The sequence below is a fragment of the Rhipicephalus microplus genome, chromosome 3 (assembly GCF_043290135.1).
Source record: "Rhipicephalus microplus isolate Deutch F79 chromosome 3, USDA_Rmic, whole genome shotgun sequence".
Lineage (NCBI taxonomy): Eukaryota > Metazoa > Arthropoda > Arachnida > Ixodida > Ixodidae > Rhipicephalus > Rhipicephalus microplus.
In genome coordinates this window covers 283,890,171-283,915,003 of record NC_134702.1, presented here as the reverse complement: position 1 = coordinate 283,915,003, position 24,833 = coordinate 283,890,171, and the positions used below count along the sequence as shown (strand labels likewise).

Below are 24,833 nucleotides of genomic sequence, written 5' to 3'. Positions count from 1 at the left end.
TGGCGTCGCAACACCGGCGTGACGCGACTAAATGAACGCCGGCGAGCACGCGCGCTACGTCACGTCGACGTGTATTGGATCCTTGACTGTGGCATGTAGTTATGTTCTCACTTGATATGAATCTCATCATTATCATGTTTGCTCCAGTCACAGACCTTGGTCATCCATTGGCGTCACGCAATACCAAATTTGACCTATGTGAAGCTAGCGAATCGACCGCGAGTGCATCATGAGTGTGACATGTAGTCATGCTGTTACATGGCACGCATGTCGTGATTATCATGTTTGGATGTGTCATTTACCTATAGGCACCATTCAGTCGAGTTTTCTGGTCTGACTGCAGTGCCACAATACACAGCCTAGCGGATAAAAAAAAAAGCAACCATGAGACAGCTTCGGTGAAAATGGAATGTGACGCGCGCGTCTCGCGCCCTGCATCTGTCAGTGGATTGCGGCCGGGATACATGGTGGACGCGAGCACGCGTACATTTTCAGCATGCCCCTAACGGCGAATGTCCTAGACTTTGAGACGGTGCAGTGTGAGCAACGCAGCTCGCTCTGGTCAGTGTGCGGTGCTATTGTCGTCCGTTCGCGTCACGTAATACCGAGTTTAGTACATGTGAAGCGAGTAAAACGGCCGCGAGCGCATCATGAGCGTAGGATGTAGTCTTGTTGTTACATGATACGCATCTCATGTTTATCATGTTTGAACCAGTATCACACCTTCGTCATCCATTCAAGTCCCGTAATACCAAGTTTGGTATATGTGAAGGTAGCGAAATGGCCGCTAGCTCATCGTGAGCGTGGCATGTAGTCATGTTGTTACATGACAGGCATCTCATGATTATCATGTTTGCACCAGTCACACATACCTTCGTCATCCATTCTCGTACTGTAATACCATATTTGGTATATGTGACGCTAGCGAAACGGCCGCGACCACATCATAAGCATGGTATGTAGTCATCATGTTACATAACACCCATTGATTGATTGATATGTGGGGTTTAACGTCCCAAAACCACTATATGATTATGAGAGACGCCGTAGTGGAGGGCTCCGGAAATTTAGACCACCTGGGGTTCTTTAACGTGCACCCAAATCTGAGTACACGGGCCTACAACATTTCCGCCTCCATCGGAAATGCAGCCGCCGCAGCCGGGATTCGAACCCGCGCCCTGCGGGTCAGCAGCCGAGTACCTTAGCCACTAGACCACCGCGGCGGGGCTGTTACATAACTCCCATGTTATGATTTTTATGCTAGGCTCTATCGCTTGTGTTCGCCATGAAATCAGGCCATACGATACCAGTTTTTCAACATGCCATGTGAACGAAACCACCGCAAGAGTGCAGAACCATGAAATGTAAATCATGGCATTCATGACACACATGTCATGATTTTCATGTTATGACAAGTCGAATATGTTGTTCATACAGTCATGTTATGCCATACCAAGTTTGGTATTGATACCATTATAGAAACGGCCTGGAGAGCTAAAAGTCGTAGGCTGCTAGATAGATAGATACGCTCAAAGTCGCCGAAGTTCGTTAAGAAATGCCTCGCATTTATTACATATAAATCCCACCTGAGGCCTATTGAATTTGTTGTCCCCTAGGGTGGCATACTGGGAAAAATTGTCTTCCTTTTATATAATGATGACATTGGTAAAATTTATGATGATTGTAAGTATATACTATATGCCGATGATTGTTCAGTACTTATTGAAGGAAGAGACTTGGAGACCATCACATGAAGGAATAATACATTCTGTCAGAACTATGATTTGGTTACCTGGTGTAAGAAAAATGGGTTTATTCTAAATGAATCGAAAAATAAAGTTGTGTTGCTCCGTGCCCCGGGCATTTTAGAAAACATCGATGACTTCTTAACTGTTCGGCCATTTCAAATAAAAATTGAGAAACGAATTAAAATTCCTGAAGTAATATTTCCAGAAATATGTCCTGGAATGACCATGCGAAAGTTGTATTGCTGAAATTAAGCAGAGAAGCCGGCTTACTAAATCGCGACGATCACATGTTTCTTCCCTAAGCATAACAAGAATGCTGTATTTTACGCTTTTGAGCTCACACTTATAATATTGTAGACTAATATGGGGAAACACGACCTTATCAAACTGACCGCAAATAAAGAGTGCTTAAAAGCGCAAACGACAGGAGGAGACCTCGTCTCTTCGATCCCCTCCTGTCGTTGGTGCTGTTAAGCACTCTCTATCATGTTATACCAACAAGTCCAATCCTACTGCCTCTTACAGCAATATTCGACGTCAAAAAAAAAAACAACAACAACAACAACAACCGATAAGTTCAATTGAAAACTCCCCGTATCTGGCACAGAGAGACCATTTGTTGTATAAACATAAAATTATAAAGATTCCCAACTTACACAAACATAAAGTACTAAGCACATAGAAAATCCTATATTAGAAAGAATATAAATGTTTGAAGTAACAGCAAATCTTCGAGCAAATAAATATTTCTTTCCTTTAAGGTATCACTCTTTCGCGCGTACTCATTATGGGGGAAAAAAGTTGATCATGTACTCACATTCACCCTAAATGAACTATACCAAAAAATGTTGATGCTTTTACCGTGCTAAAAAGAACTTGGATCTATTTTTGTAATTTATGTCTTTAGATGAACGTATGGAGCAACCTATATGTTCCTTAGTAGTTTTTAGGAGTAGTTACTTTAGCAGTAGCCTTTTGCTTGAGTATTTTATCAGTAATTTCTAACGTTCTATTTTTTATTATATACAGTTTATTTTGTTGTTAATGGGTTTGCTATTTTTGTTGCAACATTGTAGACAATACTATTTTGCCACCAATATGTTACGTTGTGTCCCTCCTGCTGTACAGGGGACCAGAGCCTAGTCAAGCTGCACAAGTGCAGTTTTTTTCCCTCATTCCCTTATTTCGCATGAACATTGCACTGTATTGTGCATTGAGGAATGCGAAAATAAAATCGGATTTTGATTTGGATTTGGAATGGGGAAGCAGTTTTAGTGCTGCACATTTTTGTGATTGTGGTCAATTCATCAATAAATTGCTTATCAAATAGTGAAAGCGAGATGGATTGCGGCGGCAAGAAAAGCACATGAGTTTCCGTTTACTCAGCTTGAGAGCCATCAGTCAAACATTAATTTTTAGTGTAGCAACCAATTTAAGATCTCTTAAGGTACCATTCTTACGGTGAGTACAGCTTTCGTAAGCAAGAAAATGGCGAGGAACTGAAGGATTGGGGCGGCCGTTTCTTGGAATTTTGTGCACTAGGCGCTCGGGGCGTCAGAGATCATTTCAATTCAATTCAATTCAATTCAATTTCATCCCAAGGATGAGGGCAGGCTCGGGAGAAAAGTGATGTTTTGTCACTTGAGGAGAACCCGAGCCTCCCTAGTACATGGCAAGCAATGTGGACGTGGGAGAAGAAACATAGGCCATGAACATATAGGCAATGAACATAGGCCATGAGATGTTTGGCGCAGTACAAGTAGGAAGATGCACGTACAGTAATGCTATGTACAGAGACTGATATGCGTAAGTAGTTTCTTTCGGCACAAATTCCGAAGTACAATGCAAAATATGACAGAATACAAAATACTATATATATGAAAACAATGCTATGCATAGAAATTGCGTGTACACACATACACATACACATAAATATACGCATATATATATATATATATATATATATATATATATATATATATATATATATATATATATATATATATATATATATATATATATATATATAGACAGTTACATGAATGCCTGGACCACCATTTTCTCGATTTTTACGATAAAAGCACTTCCCTAATAATAATCATAAATGAGGATCGGAATTAATCGATTGATCGACCGATTTAATGCCGCTAATAGAAACGATGAATGGTTTTTAAACGACCAAAAACTGCCCCCAGCAACTATTTCAGAGGCGCGACTGCACAATTCAATATAAAGTCAACGCAAAACTCAAGTGAAAAAAAAGAAAAAAAAATGTAATGGTGTAGCGCTGTGCACCCACGATGGCTTCGGTTTCGCTCCACGCGTCAGCGTGCTTTGCGCTGCAGTGTTGTATGCGCCCATAGGTTACAACTTTAAAGAAAGCTTGATTGATGCTGGACTCCCATGTGGTTCATATTTTTTTGTAGAGCACCCGCAGTGTGTAGGTGAATATGTAGTAATAGTTGTTGCTCATAGGCGCCAAGAGTGTTTGCGCTCGTAAGACGGGGAACTTTCGTTTCGTGTGGGCTTATACAACTTCACTGTGGGAAAAAAGTGTCGCAAAGAAAATACAAGACCCACGCTTCAAACAAGTTTTCGTACTGCAAGTTTGCACGCAAGTGCCCGCCTTGGGCGCTCACCAGCAAGTGGCAGCGCCACCTATCGACGAGACCGGATAGCCTCTTCTTCCGCCGCTCCAGACGCTAGCAGCGCTTCACTCGGCCTTAGCGCTGCGTCAAAGACGAAAAAGAACAAGAAAAGTCGGTTTTGGGTGAAGTACCGCGTTGCTCCTCTTTACTGCTGTTATAATCCGCACACAGTGACCTCTCCCCGCAGTTGGTTGCGCCCGCGTCGTGTTCATTCCCCCCTCCCAAAGTGTGCGCGAGTGAGGCCGGCTTCGGCATTCGTTCATCGGGAGCGGGTCCCCGCTGCAGCGTTGGCCTCCGAGCGGCCTTCTTTTGTGGTCCTCATCTCGAGCAAATGCCGCTGACGCCGGCGGTCTGCCGCATGTTTCTAAGTGAACGTACTACTTTCTACCGTGGCCGCTGCCTTTCGCTCTCGTAGTGGGGGCCGCGATGCCCCTGGACAGGTCGCCGTCGCGCCGTGGCGGCAGCGTGGTGCGACGGCAGCGCAGGTTAGCCGCAGCCTCGGCGTCCGGGGAAAACAAGTGCCGTTCGTGCTGCCGCAAGTTCGCCGCGTTCCTCTTCTCGCACGTGGGTCTGTGCGCACTCGTGGTGGGCTACAGTGTGCTCGGTGCGTTCGCCTTCCGCGCCCTCGAAGGGCCGTATGAGGTGCGCAAGGCGAGCCAGGTTCGCGCCCTGCGCGAGCAGACCGTCAGTCGGCTGTGGGAGGTGACGGCGGAGCTGAACGTGCTATACAAGGATAACTGGACATTCGCCGTCAACGAACACATCCGCGACTTCCAGCTCAGGCTGGTGGCCGCCGTTAAAGACGGCTACGACGGCAAGGAGTCCGGCCGCGAGCAGCAGTGGTCTTTCTCCGGGGCTTTCCTCTACTCGCTCACCGTCATCACCACCATCGGTGAGGTGCCGCATTTTTACGAAATCCGCGCTCGGACAGCGACACGGGTGTTGCTTTTCCAAGCTGACATAACACATTGGTTTAATTCATTCATTCATTCATTCATTCATTCATTCATTCATTCATTCATTCATCAAAATTTGCTCTACAGTCACCGTGCAGTGCGCGAAAAGCTATTCTCTCTACGTATTCAGAATCCAAGTGTATACCATACAAGTGTAACCCAAGTGTAACCCATACGTTAGTAAAAGTCTCTAAGGTACACAGGAACAGTGCCACAAATCGCGGCAATTTAGAGACTAATTCACACTCGATTACCAAAAACACACACGCATGTATTAAATCATGCCATGTGATATATTTAGGGTGGCACTCCAGGTGTTCGCGCGGGCAGTGCGCTCCGGTATCCCGGACGCACTCGCTTCTACTGGTGTTGCAAGGTCTGTGATAACTGATGAGCGCAATGCAAGATGCTATGTGATGTGATATCTTCCAGAAGCTTGCTCGGGCACGATATATATATATATATATATATATATATATATATATATATATATATATATATATATATATATATATATATATATATATATATATATATATATATATATATATATATATATATATATATATATATATATGCGATAGAAATGTATACCTTAGGGCTGGTTTTTCCGTGTTTTGACACAATAATATTGAGATCCAACAGACAATAGTGCCATGGAATGTACAGAGGAAGTTATTAGAACCAATGTAATGTAAATGAGAAGACAGAAAAGTGGCTGAAAAAATAACTCGTCGTGAGCAGGAATAACTTGCCTGCTCACGGCAAGTTATCTTTTTACCCACTTTTCTTCCTTCTTATTTACATTACATCGGTTCTAATAACCTCCCCTACACATTCCTTGGCATTGATTGATTGATATGTGGGGTTTAACGTCCCAAAACCACCATATGATTATGAGAGACGCCGTAGTGGAGGGCTCCGGAGATTTCGACCACCTGGGGTTCTTTAACGTGCACCCAAATCTGAGTACACGGGCCTACTACATTTCCGCCTCCATCGGAAATGCAGCCGCCGCAGCCGGGATTCGAACCCGCGACCTGCGGGATAGCAGCCGAGTACCTTAGCCACTAGACCACCGCGGCGGGGCCCATTCCTTGGCATTATTGACTGTTAGATCTCACATATATATATATATATATATATATATATATATATATATATATATATATATATATATATATATATATATATATATATATATATATATATATATATATATATATATATATATATATATATATATATATATTAGAAGTCTTGGTAGTCTTGGCTGCGACAGCGTTTATTTGAGGAAAGACCTCGCAAAACGAACGGGCAGAGCCAGCACACAGACGATGACGATGATGATGAACCAGAGTGGCAATGAGGGCAAAGAGACAAGCGGATGATGGTGATTGTGATTATGCAGGGATGAGGACGATGTAAGTTACAAATGCCCACACTAATTCCCCCCACTTGAAAGCGGACACCCTGGCCGCCGTAAGTCAAAGTGATGGGGAACGTCGCGTGAAAGGTTTCATGCGACAAACGTGTACAATCTCTGTGCTGCGGTAGCGGCGGTCTGTTGGGGCGACGAGTGGTGTCACACGATAATTATCCGGCGAAGTCTGTTCTAAAACAATGTATGGCCCGATGAAGCGTGGTTGGAATTTGTCACAGAGACCAGGAGTGCGAATAGGTGTCAAAAGCAGCACCTCGTCACCAGGTTGGAAAGACACAACGCGGTGGGATTCGTCATAGATGATCTTCCGCTCGTGCTGTCTCGCTTCAGTATTGATGCGAGCCTGATGGCGAGACTGGGCCAGGCGGGAAATGTATTCTTCGCTAGAAGACTGACATGAATTCCCATGGCTGCTAAAGAAGGAGACGTCGAGAAAGGTAGTCGGGGTGCGTCCGTACACGAGGTAAAACGGTGAGTAGCAAGTTGTTCGCTGAACGGCGGTGTTGTAAGCGAATGTCAGGAATGGTAAAAGAGTGTCCCAGTTTTTGTGGTCGGGTTGGACGTAAACGGCTATCATGTCTGCAAGGGTTCGGTGAAATCTTTCTGTGAGACCATTTGTCTGAGGGTGGTAGCTTGAAGCTGTCTTGTGAGTAGTTCCAGATGCGCGCAGTACTTCATTTACAACTTGTGACAGGAACACTTTGCCGCGGTCACTAAGCAGTACACGAGGAGCCCCATGACGCAATATTATTGCGTGAAGAATAAAGTCTGCAACTTCCACAGCTGAGCCTGTAATAACAGAGGAAGTCTCAGCGTAGCGTGTCAGGTGGTCCACGGCAGTCACTATCCATCGTTTGCCAGCAGATGTGACGGGGAGAGGCCCGTAAAGGTCAACACCTACAACCTCGAACGGCATTGAAGGGCACGGAAGTGGCTGTAGAGGTCCAGCAGGTGCCGACGTGGGGAGTTTACGACGCTGGCATGGGTAGCAGGAACCGACGTACCGAGCTACACTAGAAGAAAGGCCAGGCCAGTAATAACGACATCGAATGCGGTCAAGAGTTTTTTTAAAACCAAGATGACCAGCAGTCAAGTCGTCGTGGAAGGCTTCGAGCACCTGAAGTCGGAGAGAGCGTGGCAGTACAGGAACCCAGCGCTGACCGTCAGGGTGGTAGACGTGGCGGTGGAGAACCCCATTGTCCAGCCTAAAGTGCAGGAGTTGACGACGGAGTCGCGCGTTTGGTGGATGAGAAACTCCCGAAAGGTGGTCCATGATGCGTCTGCAGTATGAATCGGACCGCTGGCGGGAGATAAATGTTGGCTCGTCATCCGAAAAGGGTTGCGTTATTGATGCGAGCGTATGAACTTTGGTAGATGTGGTGGTTGAGTTCTCACCAACGCTCATATGGGTAGTTGGAAGCGGGCAACGAGATAAAGCATCGGCGTCTTGATGTTTTCTGCCTGACTTGTAAGTTATATCAAAGTCGTACTCCTGCAAGCGTAGTATCCACCGACCCAAGCGTCCGGACAAGTTCTTCAGTGTAGAAAGCCAGCATAAGGCATGGTGGTCCGTAACGATTGTGAAGTGACGCCCGTGGAGATAGGGACGGAACTTCTGAACCGACCAAACCACAGCCAAACACTCTTGCTCAGTTATAGTGTAGTTCTTTTCAGCAGCGGTGAGTACGCGACTGGCATATGCAATAACTTTCTCTAGGGAAGACTTGTCGCGTTGTAGAAGTACGGCTCCTATACCAAGGCCGCTAGCGTCGGTATGGAGGATAGTTGGTGCGGCTTCGTCAAAGTGGCAGAGCAGAGGTTCAGACGTGAGTGCCCGCTTCAACAGGTCGAATGCTGTTTGGCATTCTTGAGACCACAGAAAGGGGACGTTGGAAGCAAGTAGTTGGTGTAATGGAGCAGCAATCGAAGCGAAGTTCTGGATAAACCGGCGAAAATACGAGGCAAGGCCAAGAAAACTGCGAAGCTCCTTTGGTTTTTCGGGGCGCGGAAAGTGAAGAATTGCAGAAATCTTGTCAGGGTCGGGCCGGATGCCATCTTTGCTAACGACGTGTCCTAAGACCTTGATAGATTTGCTAGCGAAAGAGCATTTCTTCGTGTTTATTTGAAGCCCGGCGCCGGCAAGGCACGTCAAAACTTGATCCAATCGTTCTAGGGGCTCAGGAAATGTTGACGAAAAGATAATAATGTCGTCCAGGTAGCACAGGCAACTTTTCCATTTCAGGCCACGCAGCACGGTATCTATCATGCGCTCAAAAGTCGCGGGTGCGTTGCAGAGCCCGAAAGGCATCACGTTGAATTCATATAGCCCGTCGGGGGTTGCGAATGCCGTTTTCTCATTATCGTCTACATGCATGGGGATCTGCCAGTACCCAGAACGCAAGTCGATGCTTGAAAAGAATTCCGCGCCTTGTAGGGAATCAAGGGCGTCGTCAATGCGTGGCATAGGGTACACGTCCTTGCGTGTGATCTTATTGAGCGCCCGGTAGTCCACGCAAAACCGCACAGAGCCATCCTTTTTATGGACCAAAACAATAGGAGATGACCAAGGGCTAGATGAGGGACGGATGACTTCCCGTTTAAGCATGTCCGCAACGTTTTCTTCTATAATTTTTCTTTCAGTTAGAGACACGCGGTAGGGTCGGCGGTGTACAATATATGTCCCAACAGTTTGAATTCGATGTGCTGTAGTATTAGTGCGGCCCAGCTTAGACGAGCAAATATCGAAAGAATTTGCATGTTTCTGTAACAATGCGAGCAACTGCTGCCTCGGTGAATATGTCAATTCGCTGCTGATAGTGGTGGTAAAGGCGGAGGAAGAAACATGCTCACCGAGGCAAGGTTCTTTAGATGCGATGGCCTGAAGTGGCGTGACGAGTACAGGCTCGAAGTCAGCAACACGGGCCACAGTAGTGCCCTGTGGCAGTAAGATCTTCTCCGGTGTAGAGTTGACAGCGGTGACAAGTGCCGAGCCATTGCAAAAACGAACGACACCGGACGGAAGAACTATACCTTTGCGAACGCAAAGTGGTGACGGTGAGACCAATACATCCCCGTGATAGATGCCGTTGGACGTAATGGTGACAATTTGCTCTTGTAGTGGCGGGAGTTCGATGTCTTTCGCAGCGACCAGACGAAGTGGCTTCTGATTATCGTCGTCAAGCATGTAGTCGGTGTCAGCGAGGTGAACGACGCGTTGTCCACAACAAATCGCCGCGGAAGCAGATGATAGAAAATCCCACCCTAAAATTAGTTGGTGAGAGCAGCGGGACAGGACAGCAAACTGGACATGATGGCGGATGCCGTCGATGAAAACACGCACAGTACAAAGCGCGGAAGGGCGAATGATGTTCCCCTGGGCAGCAACTAACGTGGGACCATCGTAAGGCGTCATTACTTTCCTTAAATGTTCACACAAATCAGCACGTATCACAGACAATGTCGCACCTGTGTCCACCAAAGCATCGACTCGCACTCCTTCCACTTCCACAGAAACCATGTTACACGGGCCTAATGGAGGAATTTCAGTTCTAATTCCGAATGCAGTTTTTCCTCCACAAACTGCATCACTTAGTTTTCCGAACGAATATCAGAGGCGAATGAGGCGGGCCGAAGTGGAGAAGTGGAACGGCGGAAGGGCGAAGGCGAGCGGCGTCTCGTGTTTTGGCTGTTTCGTGGTGCAGTCGATGCAGGAGGAGATGGAGACCGGTGCGGGGGAGACGAATAACGCCGACCTTGATAAGACGCCCCGTTGTACAAATCCCGTTCACGCACATCGTTCCGACGCTCATCTTGCTGGCGCTTCCGGCAGAAACGGGATATGTGGCCGCGATAGCCACAGTAGAAGCATACAGGGCGAGACGAGCGCCACCGTGGAGAATAGAAGGCATTCGGGGCACTTGGAGATAGCGCGGTCAGGTGGGCCGAAGGGTCAGGGGGCACGGAATGGTAGTTCACAGGGGTAGCGGCAGCAACTGACGCGTAGGATGGACGTGGCAATGTCGCGTGGGCGTCGCTGGCAGGCACGGCAGCAACTTGAGGGTACGTGGCTAAAGGGTGAGAAGGAGGTGGCTGTACGGGTGCAGAGCCAGTCAGGGATGTAAGTTCGTCCCTGATGATGTCACGTAAGGGCATTCCCGAAGGCTGAGTAGGTCGCAGTGTAGGAGGTGTGAAGCCCATGGACCGCAATTCTTCGCGTATAATGTCCCTGATGAGGTCACGCAGATGGCCATCTGACGTGGAGTGGTGGTCGCCGATGTCTGGTTGAAGGCGGACGGAGTCCAGCGCATCAAGGCGCTGGCATGTCGCAACGACATCAGCGATGGTAGCTGGGTTTTGCACAGCGAGGGCATTAAAGGCAACAGGCCCAATGCCTTTCAATATGTGGCGCACTTTGTCCGATTCCGGCATGGATTTATTGACACGCCGGCAGAGTGCGAGGACATCCTCGATGTATGAAGTGTACGATTCACCGCGATGTTTTCGGCGAGTATCGAGTGTCCTCTTCGCGACGGCGGATCGAATGTCTGGTGTCCCAAAGACGTGCCGCAGCTGCTGCTGGAAGGTAGCCCAGTCGGGTAAGTCAATGACGTGGTTAAAATACCATGTCTTTGCGACTCCGGTCAGATAAAATGGGACGTAACGCAGTTTGGCGGCCTCGTCCCACCGATTAGCGACACTTACGCGGTCGTAGTCGTCGATCCAGTCTTCTACGTCTTCTTCACGACTACCAGCGAAGAGCGGGGGTTCCCGCTGATGTCCGTGTATGTAAGTAGGAGGGGCAGCTTGCGGCGGTGCGTGGTTGATGACATCAGTGCCGGCAGGCTCGGTCTGGGACATGCTGCCTGACTGTGGGAGCAAGCGGCGGCCTGAACGAAGCTCCAGGGGGTATAGCGGGCTGCGGGAGGTCAGAGGACCGAAAATCCACCTCCACCACGTATGAAGTCTTGGTAGTCTTGGCTGCGACAGCGTTTATTTGAGGAAAGACCTCGCAAAACGAACGGGCAGAGCCAGCACACAGACGATGACGATGATGATGAACCAGAGTGGCAATGAGGGCAAAGAGACAAGCGGATGATGGTGATTGTGATTATGCAGGGATGAGGACGATGTAAGTTACAAATGCCCACATATATATATATATATATATATATATATATATATATATATATATATATATATATATATTGTAGGCATTCATTAAGCACATCTACTATCTTTACACATGTTCATCATCATGAGTGGTCGTCATCTTCATCTGCTGTGGAGACTTGGCTTGCCTGAGTTCTGTGCATTGGGTGTGGTCGCTTCATCGTGTCTTCTGGGCCTAATAACTGTTGCCTTCACCGTTACATCACAAGGGGTGGAGTGTGCTCTATACGATCTTCCGTCCTCTCCGAGCCCACTCTGCCTCCTGGAGCTTCGCTCAGGTCGTCGTTTGTGCCACGTGTCCGGTAACATGCCTCGGGACGAGCCAACCGGCGCTTCTGCGTCTACTTCCGCGGCACCGGCTACCGCGGCCTATCCATCGTGGATTATTACAGCGCACCAGCGTGATCCACCCACGTTCGCCGGACTTCGAGGTGAAGATGTGGAGGATTGGTTGGACTAGTTCAATCGAGTGAGTTCCACTAAGAACTGGGATAATCCTACCAAGCTTCGCCGTGTTTCTTTCTATCTGACAGGCGTAGCGAAAAGATGGTTTTTCAATTATGAAACGGGCATCACGGACTGGACACGTTTCATGCAACAGCTTCGCCAAATTTTCGGCACCCCTGTGTTTCGTTCAGCTCTCGCGAAGAAGACACTGGATGCTCGCAAGCAACAATGCGATGAGTCTTATACCCGTGCCACACGGGCAGAAAAAATGGCATTTACCCCCGAATGCCTTCAGATTTATTGCCATTCGCGCGGTGCCACACGGGCGAACAAAATGGCATTCATCCGAATGCCATTCGAATGCCATTCGCCACCAACTGCCTTCGCCAGAACTCAGTTGACTGAGAAATGCCTACTCTCGACGACACAGCTCGAGAAGTGCGATTCACCTGAAAGTATATAAAAGAAATCATATTGAGCTAAAAATGAAATTTCCCGTCTTTTATTTGCACTAAAGTCTTAAAAAGATGCTTTGAACGTTATACAAAGAAAATAAAGTATTGATAATGAAACGCTTGTCAATTTTAGTGTCTATTTACGCTGTGGATCTGACTAGTGTTGGCTTAGGTTGCTACGGTCGGCTGCAACGTTGTAAAACAAAGCAAGAAGCTAAAACTTAGGACAGTGTAATACGCTTATTTCTACATTTGATGATTATCTGATGTGTTTGAAGCTTGTAAGTGCTTCTTAATTTTTTTATTGCTATTCACTCAATGCTCACTTGGAAGGTACTGTGATCGACATCATCAAGTCAAATGTCATTCGCTTTGGACGTGTAGCAGCGCTGGCGGAACGGAATGTCATTCGGGAACTGAAGGCCGTCGCCACCAAATGTCATTTTCTATGCCCGTGGGGCACGGGTATTACACATCGTACATAGAGGATGTGCTTGCTCTCTGTCACCGTTTCAGCACGTCCATGTCTGAATCAGAGAGATTTTGTCATTTATTGAAAGGGATTGGCACGGTCGCGTTCAATGCCTTGGTCATACAAAAAGCGACGACAGTCGCTGACGTTGTTGCCACGTACCAACGCCTAGAGGAACTTGAGTCCCAACGATTACCGCCGGATAGCGCTGAAAACACGACCACGACTGACGCCTCATTGCGTGCCATGATCCGGGCGATTATACGGGAAGAGCTAGTCTTTCGGCCTCTCAATGACACCGACTCCACCTCCCCCTCCAACACTGTTTTGCGCGACTTTATCAAAGAGGAGTTGGCGTCCATGACCGGGCCAGCGAACATAGACCCTCCAATATCTCGACTCTAGCCGACGTATGCACAAGTCCTCGCTGGCTCACCACCCGTCGTACAACCGATGACCGCACACTCGACGCCTGTCCCACTGGCTTCATTACCTCCGAGTGCGCCTAGCCAGCCCTTTCACCCACCATGGCGGCCGCCTAGTCCGATCTGTTATTACTGCGGCTATCGGGGCCACATTGCATGCTTCTGTTGGAAGCGTCAGCAGGACGAGCGTCGTGGATTCGACACCTACGGACGGGATGATGGGACAAGCTGGTACGCTTTCGTCCTTATGATCCGCCGCTACGTCGCTCACCGTCTACAACTGTGACATCTGAGCCAACCACTTCCTACCGCTCTACTAGACGCCGCTCACCATCACCCCTCCGCCGCTCCACGTCTCCATTGCGACCTGTCTCGCAATTCACCGACCAACGCCCGGAAAACTTACCTCTGCAGCTTTTCGATTAAAAGCTGCATCGAACGAAAAGACAAAAATTCCTCCAGTGCGTCCATTTATTACGATATCTGTTTTAATAGAAGGTGTGTACGTGCGTGCTTTAATATACACTGGTGCTTGTTTGTCTGTGATTGATCGTTCCTTGTACTCACGTCTGCGAAAAGTCACCACCCCTTATGATGAACCTACACTGCTCCCTGCTCAGGGGGACGCCATTAGACCTGCCGGTATGTGCACCGCTAGCGTTTTCATAGCTGGTCTTCTCCATTTTGTGCAATTTGCCGTGCTGAGTTCGTGTGCCCACCAGCTTATATTAGGCTGGTATTTTCTGTCTACGGCGAATGCTTCTATCTGCTGTCGAGAAAATGTTCATATTATGGAAACTAACTATTCCCTTTATGCGGGTGACAAGCCCGTTCGCTTGCTCGCTGCGAAGATACCGAGCTAACACCTGGTCATCAGCGAATAGTTACCATCACTTCTAGTGTGATCGACTCTGGCGACGTGTTTGTCCAACCATCTGCACGGTGTCTCGCAGGAGGTATAGCCCTTGCTTCAGGTCTAGCGCGGTTCCACAATGGCTCCGGACTTCTCTACGCTACAAACCAGACGCCTGAGAAAACTCTGATTCCTAAAGGCACCACAATGGCTTGCGTTAACGAATCCCCACCTGTCTCTGTTGTCCCACTTATGCCAGCGTGTTCTGACCTTCCTTCTATTGGACGTTCATCAAGCGTTTCGGTTCTTGCGGCGACTATTAGTCTAGAGCTGACCTCGTCATAGACAGATGAGTTGCTTGCCTTGCTACAAAAGCATTGGAGATTGTTTGATGCCCATTTTTCATCTCTGGGACAGATGTCCATTATTAGCCATCGTATCCAGACCGATGACACCTTCCATCCTATGCCGTCGACCATATCGCGTCTCTTCGTCCGAGCGTGAGGTCATTGAACAAAATGTAGCCGATATGCTACAACGGAACATTATACGTCCCTCCGCGAGTCCTTGGTCATCCCCTGTTGTTTTAGTAAGGAAAAAAGATGGCTCGGGGCGATTTTGCCTGGACTACAAAGCACTTAATAAGATTGCCCACAAGGATGTTTACCCCATGCCGCGCATAGACGATGCTTTGGATTCGCTGCAAGGTGCCGAGTACTTCTCAAGCCTAGACCTGCGTTCAGGTTACTGGCAAATACCCATGCACGATGATGACAAAGAAAAGACATCGTTTTCAACACCAGATGGGCTGTACGAATTCAACCTCATGCCATTCGGCCTTTGCAATGCTCCAGCAACATTCGAGTGGATGATCGAGACACTTTTACGGGGCTTGAAATGGAAGACTTGCTTGTGCTATTTAGACGATATCGTTATTTTCTCCTCAACCTTCCCTCAGCACTTGCAACGACTGGACGAAGTTCTTACGTGCCTTGCAAACGCAGGCCTTCAGCTGAACACAAAGAAGTGCCGTTTTGCGAGCAAGACGATTAAAGTGTTAGGCTATATATTGAGCAAGCAAGGTATTCGTCCTGATCTAGACAAGATTTCCGCTGTCCAACACTTCGCGCGTCCTGAAAAAACAAAAGATTCACGCAGTTTCCTCGGCCTCGCTTCTTATTTTCGCTGATTCATTCGAGACTTCGCCTCAATAGCTTCACCATTGCCTAAGTTGCTCGGTTCAGGCGTCGCCTTTGTGTGGTCTCCTGAATGTGAAGCGGCGTTTGCCCAACTGAAGGTGCACTCACATCCGAACCTATCCTCTGCCATTTCGACGAAACCGTGCCTACGCTCCTGCATACAGACGCTAGTGGTCGAGGCATTGGTAGAATTCTCCTACAGCGAGACAAATCTTCACGTGAGAAAGTCGTCGCATACGCGAGCCGTGCACTGACCCCTGCCAAAAAGAATTATACCATCACCGATCAGGAGTGCCTAGCGTTCGTATGGTTGATACAAAATTTCGACCTTATCTCCCCGGCCGCCACTTTACTGTGGTTACGGACCACCACGCCTTGTGCTGGCTCTGGACAATCAAGAACTTGTCCGGCCGCCTTGGTCGCTGGATTCTTTGCTTACAAGAATACAACTGCATGATTACATACAAGTCGGGAAACAAACATCAAGATGCCGACGCACGTTCGCTTTCCCGCTCTCTTCGGAGCCACTTAACAAACCCGCCGCTGCCCCACTCGAGACGCTTTCGGTCGTCTCTTCCCTACATGTTTCGTCCTTAGCTACTGTGGACCCAACTTCTCCAAGCGAGTGTGGTTTGTTCTTATCTCACCAACGTGCTGACCCTTACTGTCGCCGCATCATGGACCGTCTTGACGGGACTTGCCGGCCCCCTAACGCCCGTCTTCGCCGACAGCTGACGCAATTCAAGCTCAACAACCACGTCCTGTACCGTAATATATACCACCCTGATGGTCAACGCTGGGTGCCCGTTCTACCTCGCTCTCTTCAGACTCAAGTCCTCAAGACATGTCTCGACGACATGTCTGCTGGGCACATGGGCTTCCAGAAAACGTATGACTGCATAAGATGTCACTACTACTGGCCGGGCTTGTCCACTTGTGTCGCGGAGTACGTTGCCTCGTGCGCCCTTTGTCAGCATCGCAATACCTACATCAACTCGAAAATAACAGTTACAACTGCTCCCGTGTCCCCTGTAACCATTTATTTACAGTACCTTACAGAGCCCTCGAGGGGCATTGTGTAAGGGGGGCAGTACAGATAATGTTGGAAATATATATATACAGATATATCTACACATACATAGACAAATATTTAATGTGATAGAAAATGCAGTTCAACTTATGAACATGTAAGCAAAATACATACTGTATCATATCTGATGAAAGCACATGTGCTATCTACGTGCATGATTGCCTCGTGCGTACTCCTGCCCCTCACCTTTTCTAGCGCTTTCCCCCTTCGACTATAATTACCAACGCAGAATAAACGATGGCGTTCACTTGTTTCTCGACAACCCAGCTGTCCAGCCTGTTCATTCCACACACGAATGGTGTCGGAAGTGGGCAACGTATAAGCAACGACATGGATCACCTGAGGCCGCCTGAACCGCTACGTTTGACAGCTGATGGAGGAAGGAAGTGGACGCGGTTTCGTCAGCAGTTCGAATTTTTTCTGCAAGCGATGGCATGCCAAGCTAATCCGAGGTCGGAAGCAGCAAAAACGGCCCTGCTCCTCAGCGTTGCGGGGGAGGAAGCCTTGGACGTTTTCAACAATTTTGTGTTCAGCGGAGAAGAAAACAAGGAGGATTTCAGCACCGTAATTGCCAAATTTGAAGATTACTGCCTGGAGCAGCAAAATGAAATACACGAGCAATACGTGTTCCGTTTCCGCAGTCAAGGTGAGGCGGAGCCCTTTGAGCAGTTTCTACGCGAGCTTAAAAAACAAGCGCAGCACTGCAACTTTGGGATCATGGCGGATGACATGGTGCGAGACCAAATTGTTTTTGGAACAAACTCTCCAAGGCTTCGAGAAAAGATGCTCAGGGACCTTGGAAAAAGTAATCCTTTGCAAGGCGGCGGAAACATCAGCTCGTCCAAATGAATTCTGGCAAAAAACAAAGGAAGAACTCGATATGAACGCTGTCACAGCCAGTAAGGGCACCCCTAGAGGGTCCAGGAATGGCCTAAAATGCAATCGTTGCAACCGAAGGCATGCCTACAGATGCTGCCCGGCATACAGAAAAGTATGTTAATAGTGTAATGGCCGCAACCACTTCGCGTCTTGTTGCAAAGAGAAAGAGCGCGTGTATGAAGTGCAACATGCGAGCGACGACTTCGAAGTACGGAATGTCGCCAGCAGCTGCGCAAGCAGAAAACGGGACTGGCGTGTGAACGCATGCGTTGGCGGCAAGTACATCCCCTTTAGGGTGGACACAGGATCGCAGGCCAATGTTCTGCCACTTTCAATGTTTCGCAAGCTCAAGACGACAACCGTGATGCCCAGTAGCGATGTTCTGAGATCATATGGTGGCAACACGATCAAGCACATCGGAAAGTTTTCAGCGCTTATTGAGATTGGTGGTCGGAAGGCATGCGCAGAATTTTTTGTAGTAAAGAAGGACCACAGCACTATCTTAGGATTCGACACCAGCGAGAAGCTTGGAATCGTACAGCGGGCTGTTGCCAGCGTGATGACGAACGACACCGAAGAAATTGTCAAGGAGGTTCCACGTCTTTTCCACGGAACAGGATGCGCCCCACGTGAATACAAGTTGAGCTTTTAAGGTAGGTTGCATTCGCCCAAAGGTTGATAATGCGCTGAGGAACAAACAAGCCAAAGGGAGATGCGCTGTTAATTATAGGAACAAGTACATCGCATGCGTAAAAACAAGCGGTGTATTTAACTCCATTATCGTGTAGTAGGGAGTACGTAGGACAAGCGAAACTATGTTTGAATGTTCGTTTAAGGGAGAATGTGTTATCTCTTCAAGGGGTCGCGTGACTTCATCTACCTGAACATTGCAGGTAATGCGGTTGTCGTCCCATTTTTGAGACAACCACCATCGTCTTCAATCATCCTAACCAACTAACAAGAGCAATCGCTGAGGCATATCATATAAAGCTTAGGGGCAGCAAGTGCATTAGTTAACCATCCGTCACGCTGCAGGAAAAATTATTAAGCTATTTAGGTCAATCTTGATTATTGCCATAAATGGGACAACGCTACGCCTATATATATATATATATATATATATATATATATATATATATATATATATATATATATATATATATATATATATATATATATATATATATATATATATATATATATACTTATATATATATATATATATATATATATATATATATATATATATATATATATATTGGTATGGGGAAGATTTAGTCACCGAGAGCTGGTCTTGCTAACGTCTTAAAGAGCGCACGGTCATGCAGGCCAATGGGAGAAGCTCGAGAGTCCGACCAACAACAACCACGTTGTCGTCTTCTTCATTTGGGTGCCAATTCAGCTGTGTCAGGGCGACAGTTCCATACACGTATCATCACCCCGGCCCGTAAGGCACCGTCTCGGTGCCTGTTAAATGAGCGAGTCGGCGTTGTAGGGCTTGAGACAAGAAACGTGGACTACTTCCGTTCGGGGTGCAGCAGCTGATGAGTTTGTGGTAGAGGCAATCTCGTAAATCACAGGTGTGACCTGACGAATGACTTAGTAGGGCCCAGCGTATCGCGATAATAGTTTCTCGCAGAGGCCAACACGTCGAGATGGGAGCCACAGGAGAACATAAAGAGACTTATGTACTGTCTGCGACGACGATAACCGAGCACGCGCTACCGCGCGTGCCGTGAGGGCACGGGTGATCGCATCCTGAGCGTACGAAGTGGAGGATGGGTGGCCTGATGAAAGCAGTGTGTCGAAGGGCAGCAAGGGATGACGTCCGAAGAGTAGATAAAAAATTGCCCGCAGCTTCCCTCGGGGGAACACTGAGGAGGATGCGGACCATATAATTGGTTAACGGGGTGTTAAAGTGCGACTTACTTGGGTCGATGGCTAAATTGGTTAACGTGGTTGTGAAATGGGGTGTTAAATTGCGACTTACTTGGGTCGATGGCTAAATTGGTTAACGTGGTTGTAGGAGGGGGTGTTAAATGAGTGAACACGTACACACGTATGCGAAAGGGCGGCGCTGGTCGAAGGGACGTCGATCATTGTGTTTGTGGATTCGTTGGAATTCATTTCACCGCGACCTTGGACGTCGACGCGCCGTACAAACCAACCGACGAGCGGCAACTGAGCGAGCGAGCGCCGACCTTGAGTATATTATACAGCACGACGGCGCATGCACTGTCAGCTGTTGAATGTTCTCGAAGCGCGACGCCACATGCGCGTCCACTGGAGAATCAGGAGAATTGTAGATGTCGAACGCGGTGTGTAGAGGAGGAAGGGTGCACAGATGGTGGAGGAGTGAAGCGCGCGCGGTGTGTAGAGGAGGAAGGGATGCACAGATGGTGGAAGAGTGGGCGACGGCGCGACGGCGCATGCGCGCGCGTCAGCTGTCGAATGTTCGAGAAGCGGTGCGGACGGCGCACTACAAGGCGCGAGTATAAGATGCTCCGCATCTAAAAAGGGGAGTAGCCTACTGTTTCATGACGCGACGAGTTATAGGCGAAGGTTACGAACGGAAGAGCTATGTCCCAATCAGTGTGGTCGGTAGATACGTACATGGAAAGCATGTCAGTTAATGTGCGGTTTAGGCGCTCTGTAAGGCCGTTAGTCGGAGGGTGGTAAGATGTGGTGAAGTTGTGACGGGTAGCACAAGATCGAAGTAGATTATCAATCACACGAGATAGAAAGTAGCGACCACGGTCTGTGAGCAAGTGAGTCGGAGTGCCATGCTGGAGAATAATGTCGTACAGCAGGAAGTCGGCAACGTCGGTTGCGCAGCTGGTTGGTAGCGCTCGAGTGATTGCATACCGAGTGGCATAGTCTGTGGCCACTGCAATCCATTTATTTCCAGTTGTAGAAGTAGGAAAGGGACCTAGCAAGTCCAACCTCACTCGATAAAATGGCTCGGCTGGAACTTCAATAGGTTGAAGAAGACCGGCAGGGGGAGTCGTAGGCTTCTTTAGGCGCTGGCAGAGGTCGCAAGATGCGACGTAACGGCGAATAGAGCGGTACAGACCCTTCTAGAAAACTCGTCGTCGAATGCGGTCGTAATTTCTGAAGACTCCTAGATGTCCAGAAGTCGGAGCGTCGAGGAATTGTCGCAGAACATCCTTTCGCAGGTGATGCTGTACGATGAGTAAAAGTTCCGCGCCGTCGGGGTGTAAGTTTCGGTGGTACAAAACGTTGTCTTGAAGCAGGTATCTGCTAAGAGAAGGGTCAGCATAACGCGATTGAAGGCGGTCAATGATGGTGAGCAGCGATGGATCTCGGCGCTGTTCGTCACCACGTTCAGAAAGTCAGTGATGGCTAAAACGCAGGCATTGGATTCCAAATCAGTGGAGCTAGGTGGATCAACGGAGTGCCGGGATAAGCAGTCAGCATCGCTGTGCAGCTTTTCAGATTTGTAAACAACCGAGAAAGTGTACTCTTGTAATCGAAGTGCCCATCGGCCGAGTCTTCCTGTAGAGTCCTTAAGCGTCGACAGCCAGCAAAGCGCACGATGGTCCGTGATGACTGCGAACGGACGTCCGTATAAGTATGGACGGAATTTCGCAATAGCTCAAACGAGGGCTAAGCATTCCCGCTCAGTGATGGAATAATTTTGTACCGCTTGCGACAAAAGGCGGCTAGCGTAGGCTATCACACGGTTGGTGCCATTCTGTATCTGAGCGAATATAGCACCAATGCCATGGCCGCTTGCATCGGTGCGAAGTTCTGTTCGAGCCGCTGGATCAAAATGAGCCAACACAGGTGGTGATGTGAGGGCGGTAATTAGCGACGCGAAGGAACGTTCTTGGTCCGTTCTCCAAGAAAAGGCCACATTCTTTTTGAGAAGATCCGTGAGGGGCCTAGCAATATCCGCGAAGTTGAAGACAAAGCGGCGGAAGTATGAGCAGAGCCCAATAAAACTGCGAGTTTCTTGTGTGGAACGCGGAACCGGGAATTCTCGGACTGCACGCACTTTGTCAGGGTCGGGTTGAACACCAGTGGCGTCAACAAGGTGGCCGAGTAGTTTAATCTACCGTCGTCCAAATGAGCATTTCAACGAATTCAGTTGGAGACCAGCGCAACGGAAAACGTCAAGAATTGCCGAGAGACGAGACAGGTGGCTTTCGAAGGAGGGCGAGAAAACGATTACATCATCCAGATAGCAAAGGCAGGTCGACCATTTGAAACCGCGAAGAAGAGAGTCCATCATACGTTCAAAAGTAGCCGGAGCATTGCACAACACAAAAAGCATGACCTTGAATTGGTAAAGGCCGTCGGGTGTGATGAATGCGGTCTTCTCGCGGTCGCGGTCGTCGACCGAAATTTGCCAGTATCCGGATCGAAGGTCAAGGGACGAGAAATAGTTGGCGCCGTGGAGGCAGTTGAGCGCATCATCGATTCGGCGTAAAGGATAAACGTCCTTCTTGGTGATCCGATTAAGGTGGCGATAGTCGACGCAAAAGCGCCAGGTGTTGTCCTTCTTTTTAACTAGGACCACAAGGGAGGCCCAAGGACTTGATGAAGGCTCAATGACGTCTTTACTCAGCATTTTCTCGACCTCCGTCTGTATAACTTGGCGCTCAGCATGTGACACGCTATAAGGGCGTTTGTGGAGTGGACAGGCGTCGCCGGTGTCGCTGCGGTGGGTTACGGCACTTGTGCGGCCCAGGGGACGGTCGTTGATGTCAAAGATATCCAGGTAAGAAAACAGAACAGCCCGAAGCGCCGCAACTTGGGAAGCTAAGAGGTCGCTGGATATCATTTTGTCGAGGAACGCCTTATTTTGCGACGTGATGACAGGTTTCGCCATGACCTTAGTGTCAGGTGTAAAAGAACAAATCGAACATTCATCAAGGGTGGAAAGATCGGCTAAAGTGATGCCTTGGGGAAGAACTTGGGTCGACGTAGAGATGTTCAGAACTGGAAGTAGCACCGTGTTGTTAGCAACAACCACTATAGTATGTGGTAGTGCGATGTGGTGCGTAAGGGTCAAATCAGCGAGGGGAGCTATTAGATAGTCTCCATCAGGAATGGACGGGAAGGGCGACACAGGAATGTACATAGCAGCCTGGGGCGGTAGCCGTAGAGACTCCACGGATCGTAGCCGAGTGCGACTTGGAGGAGTGAAATCGGAGCACAAAGGCAATTCGAGCCGTAAAATACCGGTACAACAATCGATGAGGGCAGAGTAGGCGGTTAACAAGTCAATTCCAAGGATGACGTCGTGTGGGCAAGCATCAAGGACTGCGAAGAGAACGGAAGTGTGGTGGCCAGCAACAATAACGCGGGCAGTGCACATACCAAGCACCGATGCTCGACTTCCGTTGGCAACTCGAACAGTAGAGAACATAGCTGGTGTGAGAACCTTTTTCAGGCGACATTGAAGTGTAGAACTCATAACAAATACTTGGGCACCAGTGTCAATTAGAGCAGTAACTGTTCCAATGTCCAGCAGTAAACACGCAGCCTTGAAGCAACAATGAAGAAAAACCTTTATTTGCGGCAGCGTTCCGGTATATATATAACGTGGGGCAGCTGAATTATCACAGCCAAGCGGTACAGAACAGTGATAGGCAAAGGCAGATACAAAAAGGCGCATGCGCAGGCAGCTAACACGATACATCTCCCTCCGTATGACAGCTAGAGCTTTGACATCAAGATACACGTGACTTGGTTGAAGTTCTCGTCGTAACCAAGGCGGCTGGGTTTTCGCCTTTGCCGGGCGGACTTCCTTGGTTGGTGTTCTAGCGTTGGGGTTGACGTCGTCGACTCCGGCGAACTCCCTGCTGACGCAGGTTGTACCTCTGACGGCGACCATGAATTTTCCTGGAACATGTCTTCGTCGGTGGATGAGTCCTCCGCTTCGTCCCTCTGGAAAGATTCACGTGTGGCGAGAAGGTGTTGCCGATTCCGTCGAAGCACCCGACTGTCTTCTGTGAAGACGCGATAACACCTAGGCGCCACCTTATCCAAAACACGAGCCTTGCGATCCCACGTATCCCCACGAACTCTTACTACTGCATCTTTGTTGAAATCTGGCAGGGGTTTCCTTCTCGACGACTTCGGTTGGCGCGACTGACGCCTGAAGTCCTGGAGTCCAGAGCACGGTCTGAATTCGGGCAGCCGATTGCACAATTTCCTGCCCTGCAGCAATTCTCCTGGAGATTGGCCTTCGTCCAGTGGCGTCGAGCGATAGCTGAGTAGACCAAGCCAAAAGTCCTCCTCCCTTTCACCAGTCTTCTTCATGATCCTTTTAACAATTTGAACTTCTTTTTCTGCGAGCCCATTTGACCGCGGGAATCTTGGACTGGAAGTCACGTGCGTGAAGTCATATCTGGAGGCAAAGAAAGAGAATTCATGGGATGCGAACTGGGGGCCATTATCAGTGCAGACTTCTAAGGTAATTCGATATCTAGAAAAGATTGAGCTAAGTTTTTCATGACCGTGCCCGTCGTTGTGTCCGGCAGCTTTTCGACTTCAGGAAAGTTCGGAAACGCATCAAACACGCACAGGTAGGAGCTCCCGGCGTACATAAAGATGTCAACGCCAATTCTGTACCAGGCATGCTCTGGGGTTGGCCTGAGCACTACCGGTTCACTTTGTTGCCTGTACGCGTATTTTTGGCAAACAGCGCAGTTTTTCACTAGATTTCCGATGTCTCCATTCAGGCCGGGCCAGAATAGCAGTCGACGGGCCCTTGCTTTGCACTTATTTATGCCTAAATTACCTTCATGAATGCGACCCAGTATTTCAGCTCTCATAGCCTTAGGAATGATGACCTTTGTTTCTTTCAGGACAATCCCTTGAACATCGGTCAACTCTGAGCTGAATGGTTTCAAGCAGCCTTGTAGTTCTTCGCCGTTTCTCATGCAGCGCAGCACAGTTCGTAAATCGGGGTCAGCAGCTGTTGCTTCAGCTAGACGAGCAAACATTTTCTTGCTTACCAGGTCTGAAGACACGCTCACTGCATGAAGGTCAACATCCTCTGTGAAGTCATCCATAG

General features: G+C 48.4%; 1 protein-coding gene across 1 annotated transcript in view; it reads left to right on the top strand.

The window, feature by feature from the left end:
- Positions 1-4,465: 4,465 nt before the first annotated feature.
- Positions 4,466-24,833, top strand: part of LOC119159787 (TWiK family of potassium channels protein 7) — a 280,739-nt gene continuing 260,371 nt past the window's right edge. The window contains exon 1 of the mRNA XM_075891071.1: positions 4,466-5,288. Coding sequence (XP_075747186.1) covers positions 4,823-5,288 — 466 coding nt within the window. The 5' untranslated portion in view covers positions 4,466-4,822. The remainder of the gene's footprint in view (positions 5,289-24,833) is intronic.